The 13,335-nt window shown below is 47.4% G+C and overlaps 1 protein-coding gene across 7 annotated transcripts in view; it reads right to left on the reverse strand.

The window, feature by feature from the left end:
• The window catches only part of LOC104937746 (nuclear factor 1 B-type), a 69,428-nt gene that overhangs the window by 26,333 nt on the left and 29,760 nt on the right, over positions 1 to 13,335 (reverse strand). For 6 of the 7 annotated variants that reach the window (XM_027278210.1, XM_019279407.2, XM_019279405.2 and 3 more), the window contains exon 3: positions 1,284 to 1,340. The exons of the other annotated variant lie outside the window; for it this stretch is intronic. In XM_027278210.1, coding sequence (XP_027134011.1) covers positions 1,284 to 1,340 — 57 coding nt within the window. The remainder of the gene's footprint in view (positions 1 to 1,283; positions 1,341 to 13,335) is intronic. 7 annotated transcript variants of the gene reach the window in all.

Genomic DNA, 13,335 nt, shown 5'->3' on the forward strand with positions numbered 1-13,335 from the left:
ACGTGCAGAACCGCGGGCGATGCCTATTTTCGATTAAATACGCAAATAAATGTAACTGTTATGCTCAGACGCAGTATCACAGCAAGAAATATCCACTTTACAGAGTCTGGAGTATTACTCAAGTATTTATAGAAGATTATTTTGAAATGTAAGACTGCTTCAGTCTTTCCAACGTAAATACACACAGCTTGGAATCATGAAACTGGTTGTTTCAACGCGGTTGTTTCTTTCCCCCTCCTCTTTTTTACAAAACTATTTTTAGACACAACAAATGATCATTACGATTGTATATCTTTCTGCAGCGCCGACACATTTGTTGCATTCCGTATGAACTTGCGAAGGACTAGGCAACACTAATCAGAGGCTGTCAGTCAAGTAAAACAGCCAGACAAGTTATTGACACCCAAATGATTCTGGCTCGGCTTTGATGCGGTGCCAAGGGCGCTCAGGCCGTGCCAGACAGATAGGCGGGCAGCTCGATTGGCACCTACAAAGCCTAATGTCTCCAGTGAGCCAACGGCTTTTTGCGCGGGGGGGGGAACTGTGCCACTGCAGAGAGCCTCCAAGGCCTGAGTCATTGGCTCTCTAGCATGTTTTCTTTGGCACCTGCATTAGCAGAACCTGCTCTTGAGGTAGAAAACTAATTATACTTCTCAAACTATTTTCATTCCAACATTGTGACGACACAGTGCAGGTCAGTCCAGGGAACAACAGCGCTGTCAGAGAATATTCTCCACAGCTTGGCTTTGCTGGCTCACCTTGACACACTCAGCTGCCAGCCAAAGGTACAGTCTGCTGTAACGTTTCCTTTAGTGTGTCTGATTCCTTTTTTTTTTTGCGTGTGTTTGATGTTGCCACTGGGATGATGACGATTCAAATTTAATGATCCTATTAAATTTTATTCCTCCTTTGTCTGTGCAAAGTTAAAAAACTATGGCCTCGGCCAGTGGGAGGGAAAGAATAAATGATTATTTACAGCAATTGTGTCAGTTTTTTTTGTTACTTTCTATGAAGTTTAATTCACAAAAATTGCTGTTTTTATCAAAAGAAAAAAGAAACCACAGTTGGTACACACCTGAGGCTGCCACAGTACATTTTGTTTGCTTTTCACTCCAAAGGCTTCGCTCTTTTTCACTGTAAGTCACCGGGTTTGCAGCAGCTCAACACTATTCAAACTAAAGTAAGTTATGGTGTGCATAGGACGCTGTACAGTGAGTGAGCTGCTGAGGAACAATAGAGCGATGACAGGAGGGAGGAGGGAGGATGAATGCTACAGTACATACCTGGAAGAGGGTTCTTGCCTGGCTCATTGTTACTGGGACTTCCTGACTGCTGCGAGTCTGCAAACACACAGAGAGATGGGAGGGGAGGGGGGGGCTTAGTATAGCAAGAGGACAATAACATACCATCTTACTGAGACACGGTTGTCTTGTCAGCATTGATTATTTCAAGCCAATACAGTGTGGTGGCTGAGTGGAAACATTTCTTTCCTGTAAAATCGGAAAAAGATTTTTGAAAGAAAAATCTTATTTATAGTTTGTTTGGTCTCCTACAGAAAATAAGAAATAACTTCTGTCAAGACACTCAACGAGACAAAGTGCATTTCCTGACTTCCTGGGTGCCTAAATGTTTCTTTCCTTATCTACTCAGTGAAGGATTGCATACCCACTGTACATTAAACAAGACAGTTTTGTTTGAACAGCATTATCATTAATGGGAGGAAGAAAAAAAAAGAAATCTGTCTGATACAGGATAGCCTAAAAGTTTTTTACCGGCAGACCTCTGGGTAATTTTTCAAAGAGGGTGGGGGAGTGTTGGGAAGGGCTGGAGGTGGAGAGGGGGGGTTGGTGTTGGTACAGAATGTGTTCGGCCCTGCTGTGCGAGGTACGAGCACAGAATAAAACGAAGACAGGAGGGGCGGGGAAATACAAGGAAACATGTGTGGAATTCTTTCCACCAGCTACGGTGCGCAGGCTTTGGTATGAAATGTCCCGGACTGACGTCTTTTACCTCCAAGCCTCACTGGGAGGGGTACCTATCATTCCTCAGCAGTTCCTGCTCTGGTTGGTCACTGACAGGCACAGGTGTCTTGTTCCTTTTTACATCAAGCCAACAGTAAAAGTTGCGAAACATCAAAATTCACTATGTAAAATCGCTGCAGGTTGCATGTTAGACATGACTCAACATAGCGAGGCCTCGCAATCACACATGGAGCAGAACTGAACTGCCGCCATGCCCGAAACAGTTGAACAGCAGCGTCTGAGTGGACCCCCATAATAATTCAAAGTGGCCCAAGCCCACACATGCCCTGAGACAGAGAGGGCACAATGAGAACCAGCAGGAAGATTATCATCTACGCCTTTAACGTGAGCGAGGCGAGACGAGAAGCTAAAGACAGTGAACTCAGATACCCTCGGCTTGCAGCAACACCCCTTTTCCTGCCGCAGCTCTCATGAGCTGTGTTACAGAGGCAACGGAGAGAAGAAGGAAAAAGAGAGGGGGGTGGACGAGAGAGAAGAAAAAAAGTTGAAAGATTTATCCCTTTCTTGTTCTCTCTCTCTCTCTCTGTCTCTCCCTCTCTCTCTCTTGTTCCCCCTCTCCTAAATTTGACTATTAAACAGCACTGCAAAAACAGAATGTTCTTGGCCGAAGCTCAACAATGACAAAGTAGGGAGGGAACAGGACCATACGTTAAGAGGAAAAAAAAATCTCCCTCTTCCCAGTAATCTTAACCCTAAAAATGTGCGAGTAACGAACAAGTTATGATCTCACAATATACCTGTGTTCTGCTTCCTAAAACCATAAAAAACATGTTTTCTCATCATGTAGTCTTACAGGTTTCAGGGGATCTCTGTTAAATCTCTATGCGCGCACACGCAGAACAGTTTGAAGGGGCTGGAGCTAATGATTATTTTCATAACTGCTTGCTTCTGTTTGTCTATGAGTCTTAAAAAAAAAGAAGAAATGAGTTAAATATGCCCATGACAATCCCCCGAACCCGAGGTGACATCATCAAATCGCTTGTTTTGTCTGATCGCCAATCCAAAACAGAGAAAAGCTGCAAATTCGAGAAGCTGGGACCGAGCAAATGATCAGCATTTGTCTTTGATAAATCACTTAAACGACAAACCAGTTATTAAGATCGTTGCAAACTGCGTTTCCGTTAATCATTTCAATACTATTATCCCAATGACACTGCAAGTTGTACACAAGTTGTTGGCCTCAGCAAGTTGCAAGTTTTTCATTTGCCTTGCTCCAATAAGCAACGAGTCCCCGAAGTTGCCCCCTACACAAACACACACACACACACACGCAGTGTGTGTGAAGCAGCTTTTGTGGGCGAGCGGAGGGTTGTGTGGATTTGGCACAGGACATGTCCATAAAGTGATTGCAGGGAGCTCAGCGGCCTTGTCTCCCTGTCTTCTCCCACCGCCACCCCCCATGCCACTTTCAGAGTCATCCATCAGTCTAGTTACGACTGCCAACTCTATGCTCGCGCCCTGAGAACTGCTGAGAGGGAAAGAAACGGGCGATGTGGGGGGGGTCGAGCACCCCAGACGGAGAAGGAGAGAGAGAGCAGAGGGGAGGTTAATGCTGGGAGGAAGAGGAGCAAGGAGGTAAAGGCGGGAGAGAGGTGCGCCGGTTCGTTTAGATCGGATCAGAGTTTTTGTGTTTTTGTTTTTTTTAATTTCCCTTCTTCTCCTTCTCCTTCTTCTTCGAGGGCTGAACAGGCAACCATGACAAAAAGAGCAGATGGCGGTGGCAATTAGAGATCCCAGGCAGCATCTTCCAGCATGAGGCCCCCACTGTAGCACCAGGAGAGACCACCTGGATGACTCAAGGTGGGATGCAAGCATATGGCGCATCTGCCAGGTCTGCATCGGAGCTGGAAACACCTCCCCTGTTGCATTACATTTTACCTTTGACCCAGGGAGGGCAGCTTTGTGCTCCTTCGTCTTCTCTCACAGCGATTTTGCCGTTTAGAACGGTGCTTGCACATTTGTCAGGCCTTCGGTGTGATTAAACACACCGCACGCTTTATTTGAAATGGAGTCGCTTTTCTCACGCAACAGGTATTTAAATGAAATCTCTATTTTAAAGTCACAAAAAAGGTAATTCTGGATTAAATTGATACGAACTTGAAAAAAAGGGTAGGCTCAGAAGGAGGCTGAAAGTAAAGAAGTTGGATATTAGGATCCTGAGGTCTGGCATCTGTATCTAAAAGGTGTCCTGTGCAGAGCCCCAGCCAATCCGATAGTCTTCAAATAAACAGTAGTGTAACCTGTAAATAAACAGTTGCGGTCGAGGAGGCTGGGCTTTGCCCTGGGAGCTTGGCAGGGCTCGATCACAGGGCCAGACACCACACACACACACACACACACACACACATGGATGCATACACCCAAACACACACACGGCCCTTTTCCAAAAACAACATTTCTTGGCACCCTCCGTCCTGGCCACTTGTTTAAATAAACAAACCGGTTCATGAAGGAAGTGAAAAAAACAGTACCACGTATGATTCAGATTATCTGCTGTTACTCAGCAGAAAAAAAGAAAAAGAAAGCGAGGGGGGGAAAAGTAGCAGAGGGGGCTTGTGGGTATTTTGGATGTGTCCACGAGTTCTTACACCTTCTTGTCCGGTGGGATACTTATCATACCACTGTAACGATTAGGGCAATTAGGGGTAATGGCAACAGAAATCTGGCTCGGCAAGAAAGTTTCTCAGCGCTTGTGAGGTTTCTCCACGCCCAAAGTGTGTTGCTCGCCTGGATTTATAATCACTAAAACACTCACACACACACACACTCTCCCTAACCCACCCTCTCATTTTTTGGCATGATACCCATTCTGTTCCCACTAAAGCGCGGAAAACACATGCACATACACACACACATACACACAGTGTGGATTAAATTAGCCACATAGTTTGGGAAACTTTCTTTCTTTTTCTTTCTTTCTTTCTTTTTTTTTTTTTTTAAGGACAGTGGCGGTTGCACGTTCCCCGGCCCTCAAACACTTGCAAGACACGTACAGATATCCTCCACACACACACACACACAAAAAAAAAAGTGCGCACGCGCGACGCGCACACCCTGCAGATGCATACCGCTGTCGACATTTCAGGAGGAGAAGCCTGTCTGGCAGCCATTTTATGCCGAGCGGGGTTCTGTGCACATGTATAGCACTCTGGCTGCCAGAGGCATGGGTCCCGAGCCAAGACGCATTTCAGCAGCCTGGGGAGGCGAGGGGAGGGGAGTGTGGAGGAGAGGTGGAGAGGGGTGGACTCCCGGAGAAGTAGGGAAACAGAGAGAGGGGAGAGGGGCAGAAAATATCGACCTAATTACGGAGCAGCTCCGATGCGTAATGTTTCGACAATACAGCTGCTCCTGAGTAAATATTTGATGTGGCCGAGCAGACTTTCTGCTCAGTGTCTTTCCTGTTTCGCTGCAGGAGACTCCAGTTTGTCCTTCCTTGGAAATGCACAGCCGGCGTGCGTGCATGTGCGTGCCCGGCAGCAAGGGTCATGCAAGCCTTCGACAGTATGCATAAATGGCCGTACATGTGCCGGTATGGAATGTGTGTGTGTGTGTGTCCCGTGTCCTCCTGTGCTCCTGGTTTCTATCATTCACAGCTTTGTCGATGACCTCACACTACTCGGGCTGGCTTCCAACAGCCGGCAGAACCTGCTCTCTTCTCCAAATCTCTTTCTTTCTTCTCCTCGCTATCTGTCTATCGCTGTCCCTGCGCCTGCAACACTATCCGTCCCCTATTGTATCTTTTCATACCCGTCTCCGTGTATATCTACCATTCAGTGTGTATCCGTGACGATATCGTCTTATCCGATAATAAGTGCACACTGTAACTTCTTTCAAATTTCTTCATTTCTGCCCCTCATACCTCCTTTTTTTTAAAAACACTCTTTCTTTCTTTTAACGTCTCCATCTGTGTTGGCACTGCCCCCCCTTTGCCGCCTTTTTTTTTTTTAATGCCCCCTCTCTCTCTCTCTCTCTCTCTCTCTGTTTCTATCTCTTTGTCTCTCTATCTCTCTCTTCTCTCCCTCCCTCACGCTTTGTTGTCTAAACAAAGTGGCCTTTATCAGGATGAGCCGCAACCCAAACAAGCCAAACAAAAGATATGGGCGAGGAAATCTGCCCGCAGAAGAGGGAGGATCTTATCGTGCCAGCCATTGTGTGCCAGCCTGCCAACTGGCGATGCCCCCCGCCGACGACCCCTCCCCGCACACACACAAAATTCTGGCATCTCAGCTACCACCCCCCCCGCCCCCCTCTCTCGACCCCCACCTCGCTCGGACTCATGCGGATTCATGGTGCTCAGCGAAGGGTTGGCACCTGACCTGGCCGAAAAAGAAAGCGATATAGAAGGGGGGGGAACGAGCGCTCCGGCCCGATTGGGACGCCATCTTGGGGTGGCGTTGTCTCACAAGGAGGATGAACTTCAACGCCATCTTGGGGTGGCGTTGTCTCACAAGGAGGATGAACTTCAACGTCTTCCTGGTTCAGCAACCTTATCTGTATTTGCTAGGTGTTCAACAGATTTTGAGGACCAAGTATGGAAAATTGCCTCTTTTACGACCTCTTCTGTGCTCAATTGTTGGCTTCATTATCAGTGATACCTCTGCACAGACAGATATGGATAGTATTGTATTCCCTTTGACAAAGTATGACTACTTTCCCCCAATGGTGCCTATACACTGTGTGTGACACTGTAATGATTATCTCATAATTGGAACAAGGCAAGTATTTCTTATTGGCTTAGAGGAGCACCTGGTAATCCGGATAGCTACGCTATCAAATGACTTCCACTGACGGGGAATGCAGGTACAGTAGGATGAGTTACACACACACGTACGCACACACACGTACACACACACACACTCGGGCGGAAAGAGAAAAAAGAGGGAGAAAGGCAGGGAGAAAGTGAGAGGGGCAAAGTTGAAACGTCTGTGAGAACAATGACATTTTGCCTTCTTTTCTCCAAACCAGACACCACAGACTTGTTCAATAGAGCAGGAGGGGACACACACACACACACACACACACACACACACACACACACACACACACACACACACACAGTAGGACTGTCAGGGTTTTGAGACTTATGGAATCAAGTGGGATCCCAGCCCAGACAAGAACAATGAGAAGCCATACAGTGTGTGTGTGTGTGTGTGTGTGTGTGTGTGTGTGACCCAGCTCGCTTGCATCTCTCTGTGCACGAGTGCATCTCTCGACGTGACTGCCGCCACCTCGGTGTGTGTGTGTGTGTGTGTGTGTGCGCGAGCGTGCATCATCAGTTGTGTGTTTGTTTCTAATCGTTGCATACTAATGCCGGCAAAGAGCGGGCAACTCTTTCTGTCCTCCCGAGTCTCTGCGCCTTCTCCTCAGTAAACTCTCACGGCAGTGAAAAGAGGAGAGCATTTTAACCGAGCCGGGAGGACAACAGGCTCCTCATTGAGGTCACCAAACAGTGTGGACGGGGAGGGAGCGCATTCAGTGGCGAGTGGGCCTTGAACAAGGGACTGAATGGCCTGATGGATCATTAGCCACACCGGTCCGGGAGAGGAGAAGGAAGAACCTGGCAAGCACAAAGGGATACACAGCCACAAAACCAAGGATGCAGATGAGGGTTAACCCATCTAAATTCAACTTCCCCACCTTTTTAATTTGTGGAATAAAGTTTGCGCACCTCCGCACGGACGCATACAAACACGGGAAGCAGCTCACTCTTACATGTGCGCACACACACACGCGCGTACTGACATACACGCATGCACTAACAGGAGCAACACACCCAGCATCCCGCGGCGAGCTGATCTGTGCGTGTACATGTGCGATGCAGTCAGCGGCCCGAGCTGCAGACAAACTACACAACACAACGCGACACAGTGGCTCATCTGTCCCATGAAAAATGAGCAGGCTGGCCTCCAGTCAGCACTCTGCGCCCCACTTAATGTTTCCACCTCCTCCCACTCTCTCTCTGTTTGTCCTTTTCTCACAATGTAGCCTTTCCTTTTTCGCTTTTTTTTTAAATTTATTACATTCCTTTTTTTCCTTTTTTTGTATCCTTTGATATTCTTTCTATTCTCGTCACTTTCCTCTCACTTTTTCTTCTTTTTTTTTAATCTCCTTCGAAGCACCTGGCACCATCTATTGCATTTAGTGCACATATGATGAGATAAATTACTTACGCTGTGGATGGAAACAACTTTGATCATGCGAGTCATTTAGTATGCGCGAAATGTTCGCCGGTTCTCAAATGTGAGGAGTTGCCGTCTTTCTCAGGTTTAATTATTGTAAACTGAACATCTTTGGATTTGTTGCTAAGTCTGAACGAGCAATCGGAAAGCTTCACTTTGAGCTCCGGGAAATTTACTCTTTTCTGAAATTTTATAGACTAAACAACTCGCTGATTAATAATAAAATAAAATAAAAAACGATCCACAGATTCACTGATAATGAAAAAAATTCTGCCCTCAAATAGTTTTAGAACCGTCCACACGGATTAGCTGAAGTGTGGTCTCGTCATTCACAAGTTTAATCAGCGTCAAGTCTAGCCTGTGAGAAAAAAAGAACTTTGCATCTGCGTTGAAACAATGGGCCCATCAATGGCCAACCTCGGCATCTTTTTGGTATGCACCAAACAAACAATTAGCTTTGTTGCTGCGTAATTGACTGGCAGGACCGGGTGGCATTTACATTCGCCCGCTGTTGCCACCCTGCCATTCGACGGGACGGGGTGAAAAAGAATAGGTCCATATGAGGGTGGAAGGTTGGCCACATCTCTCTGGTTCGAAGACACCGTTTTTTTGTTTTTTTTTCCACGATGGCAAACTTCCAAGCGAGGAGCGTTTTTTTTTTTTTTTTTTTTAATGCACGGCTATGGAGGAAGGAGGGAAGGGAGGGTGGAGTGAGGACGAGACTATAGATTTAATTATGCATGCGTGTTTTCTCATTCATTGTAGTGGTGGGAAGGGGAGAGGCAGAGGGTAAGGGGGTGTGCGGTGGGAGGGGTGGGGGGGGACAGAACCAATGACATTCCGTCGTTGTAGTCCTCCTCCTACACACACACACACACACACAAACACACACACACACACACACACACACAAGGAGCAGTCTGGGAGCGAGCCGCTATAGGCTAATGAGGTGACACTCACCGTCTGGAGACTAGCCAAAACAGTCCATTAACTCCTAGCCAGTAGTTAAGAGGAGAAGAAGGAGAAAGGTGGTGGTGGGGAGGGTGGAGAGGAGAAAAGAGGAGGCGGATGGGGGGTTGGGGTTGGGGTGGGGATGGGGGGCAAAGCGGGTGAGGTGGGCGGCTAGCCGATGGGTTGGTGGGCGGAGCATGCGAGGGGGGGATATATAAAAAAAAAAAAAGAGAAGAGAGTCTGAAGTCTTTCAGGATGTGAGGGTGGGGGGTATTTCTGCAGTTTTGTAGTTGTGAATGAATCAGCGGGGTGGCTGGTTGAGGGGGGGGGCTGTGCACGAGCGTTCACTGTCGGCGATTATGCGCTGTGGAGGCAGGCTCTTGAGGAAAAAGTAAGACTGTGTGTGTGTGTGTGATGGAGTAGAGGTGGTGGGGTGGGAGGTGGATGCTGCGAGAGAGAGAGAGAGAGAGAGAGAGAGGGGACAAGGGAGATAGATCCAAAACCCCCCAGTCAGGCAGACAGACCTTTGACAGAGGAGCTCTGTGATTCGCCTCTTTCATCTTCAGAACCCCCCTATCCAGTCGGATAATTATGAGACAAATGCACTGGACCCCTGCTGCTTGAGTGGCAATGGGCATGGGAGGCCAGAAACACAGTGAGAGGGTTCAAACCTGCACGTCTCGACTGGTCTGGAGGGAGGGGGGACAGAGGGAATGAGAGATGGAGGGGGTGTTTACGGGTCTGGGAAATTCCCCACTCTCCCAAGAGAGACAAGTTGGCTCACGGATCATAGTTCAGGGACAGCTTGGTCGTGATACTAGCAAGGCTTAACTGGTTCGAGCCACCGACTTCCTTTCAACTCGCACACATCCAGTTAAGAAATAATCCATTGTTTGCTTTTCAAACGTACCTTTTTCTGAGAAACATCTGAAATACGCTCCCAGATTTGTGACTGCGCAGCTGGCGGAGTTTGCGTCTGAACCGGTTCACAACGTGTTGTTTTATTAACGTATTTGATGGCGCTCTGGTCTGCGCTGATAAGGGAGCACAGTTAGGAACCGGAATGGTACCTACATCTTTATCTCACACCAACCACACTTATAGCCTGACAGCCTTACCCCTGAAGCAGCATGCGTGCCAAATTCAATTGTACTTAACAACAGATTCCACTGAAACTCAATTTAAATTTAAGAGAGTGATTTATGTGAAAATAATTTTAAAACTGTGTGGAAATATGAAAGTAAGAAAAAGAACAAGCGCAAGAACGAGCAGAAAAGAAATCTCTTGCCTGTAGTTTCTGATAATGAGAGATAAAAATAACTTTTCTTTCCGTTACACTTTCAAAGGCAAAGTCACTTGATTTTGACCCAGGCCTGTGTAATGTGTGTCTGTGAGGTCTCTGCCAGTGATGTGTCAGTGATTGTCAGCGCTTACGACGGCGTCAGGCCTCAGCCAAGAGGAGTTCCCGCTGTCGAGAGCAGCAGGCCGAGCCAGGGCGACTGGGTGCTCCCTCACAGGGCAAATGGCTCTCCTCCAGCTGGGCTAGAGGCCACTGAGGATCCCTGCCACCCATTGCCACTGTTTGCACTCCCTGAGCTCTGCCAAGCGAGCAGTGGTGAAACGCACACAAACACACACGAGTGCACACACACCTTAAACTGGGGACGTGGAAGGAATTATCCGATCATAGAATGCCACCACATCTAAGACCAGATCTTGGCCCAAAACAGACAAAGAAAACAAAGCGTGCACTCATTCAGACGATTTTGCTGGCACTGCTCCCCTGGAACGGGACATAGGGTGGAGAAGGGGGGGGGGGAATCAACCACAGAGTTTAATGTGTCATTACAAGCATAAAAACAGACTACTGACATTGCCAACAGATGTCGAGCCAGTTTATTTTTGCCATTACAACTCCAGTAGGGAATGAAGCGGCAGGTGCAAATGAGCACAGTCTTGTAGCTTTCTTCTTTACTATCCGGGGCTACTGTGCTGCTGTATCATCATTTCACTGATCTGTTGTTCAGACATGCGTCATGGAGGTAGAGCTGGTTATCAAACCTGTTTTGGTACTAACCAAAATCTGCCTGCAGCACCGTACCGAAATCTGTAAAGTGCCAAAAGCTGACACTAAATATCAGATTGGTGATCTTATCTGATCAGATAATTCCCGATTTGAAATTGTATCAGGCTTAGTCTTGAGAACTGTCCAACAATCCTACATGTGGATTAGATATTACTTGTGTACCACATGTGTAAAGACGGGTACCTTCTGGCAAGTTGTAGACCAATCTTTAAGAGCCTTAGCTCCAATAATGCTTACACCTTTGTGAACTTCCTACTCCCAATAGTGCAGTAATGATGGAAAGATTTAACTCTTTAGGGAGAACGTTGTTCAGATGAAGCGGGCCCATAGAGGAGCTTGTTGGTGGTTTAAATGCCGACTGCCTGCCGCATGGCCAGTAAAACCCCTCCTTTCCTGTTAATGAGCCTGGAGACGGAGCTTTTTCGGAGGCCCCCAGTCAGAGCTGGCCCGAATCAAAGCATCCGTGGGGATCGAGGCTAGGGGGCAAGAGGGTTTGTTGAGGGAGTGGAGTTCGGGTGTCTCCACTGGCACAAGACCAGTGAGTGAAGGTTGCAGGGCAACGAGGGGAATTATAGGAGTCATTTCACACAAAAAAAACCCACCACTTGTATAAAGAAAAGTGTTGGTGGTTCTTGTGGAATCATAGCACCAGGTAAGTGCTCATTCGGTGAGCCATAGTCACATGCAGAGCGGCGGTTTAAAAAAACAGCATCATAAAACAGGTTCTCACATAACTCAAGAGGGAGTGACAGCGGCTGTGCCCGCCACAAGGTCAGAGCGTTGGCAGTCATCCAGAGACAGAGGAGCTCTTCTGCTCCTCGTGGACCCTCCACAACTGTCTGGAGATATCCAGCTAACAGCAGTTAAGGTGCAAACCATCTTTGCTCTTTGTGGTTGTAGGTCCCAGATGCACGATTCAAACACAAACATCCAGAGACTCAATGCAGTCAACAGCCCGTCACTTACCACAACAAAGCACCATATAATCATGACAAAACATCTCGGTCTTACAGGAGATCAAAATGCAAATCTAATCTCTCAGGTTTAACAGAGTATTCCCTTTGCCGCAGCACAAGCGTATGATTTATAAATCATACTTAAGTGCATGCTAAGCGAGTATTCACAGCCAGAGAAGTGAGAGAGAGAGAGAGAGAACTCTATTCCACATTCCTGGCAAAAAAACAGAAAGCAAATCTGTTCTGCGCTACTAAGGCCTGCTGGGGCAGCCCCCTCTGCCACTGCAGCAATAACAACATGTGGTTTGGCTGCACAGCGCCAGTTTACAGTGGGAAGAGGAGAGGCGCTAAATTAATTTCATATTCTGTTGTTTGAGAGTCATAAACAATGTTACAGCATGACATCCAGAGAGGCAGCCACAGTTTGGTCACATGGTTAGAACACATTTCATCAGTAGCTTTTTCTGGTTTGGGGAATTTGTCATTATACACGGCCTTGTATTGAGATGTAGCTGTTCAAAGTCACCGGGCAAACTGTATGATGTGTGCGAGGCATGCACGAGTGTTGTATCCTCAGGCATGACAAGCCTGGTCTTCCCTCACTATTTAGGACACGAATGTATAGGGCCCTTTGTTGCCTAAATTCTTTCTGGGTTGTTGCCAAAATGCGAGGATGATACGCGGAACAAAGACATATGTCATCAGGTCTCACCTAGCAGGTTTCTGTTTGTTTGGAGCTACTTTGAATATCGTGGTTAAAGTGATTACATCCTTGCTATGATAACGTTAAGAAGGAAAGGCTTTCTGCTAAAGCGAGTTTAAGTCGGGCTGTCCTCGCAGCGCTGCTCCAGCCTTTCCCACGAGGCTCTCAAACCATAATCTCTTGAAATATTTGCACAGATGACGGCAGAGCTCGGGCTGTTTTGACATGGAGCAGCATGAGCGAGATGGAGCAGTCACTTTTTCCATCACTTTTCAGTTCAGGAACAGGAATTCCCCTTTTGCCGCTTTTCCCTGTAACCCACCCGCACGCCTCCCACCAACCCATATAACCCTCCCCAGCACTCCTTCCTCCACTTCCTCAGCCTGCTAGGATTTGTCCAGTCAGGGCCACACCGCAG

The sequence above is a fragment of the Larimichthys crocea genome, chromosome III (genome assembly GCF_000972845.2).
Source record: "Larimichthys crocea isolate SSNF chromosome III, L_crocea_2.0, whole genome shotgun sequence".
Lineage (NCBI taxonomy): Eukaryota > Metazoa > Chordata > Actinopteri > Sciaenidae > Larimichthys > Larimichthys crocea.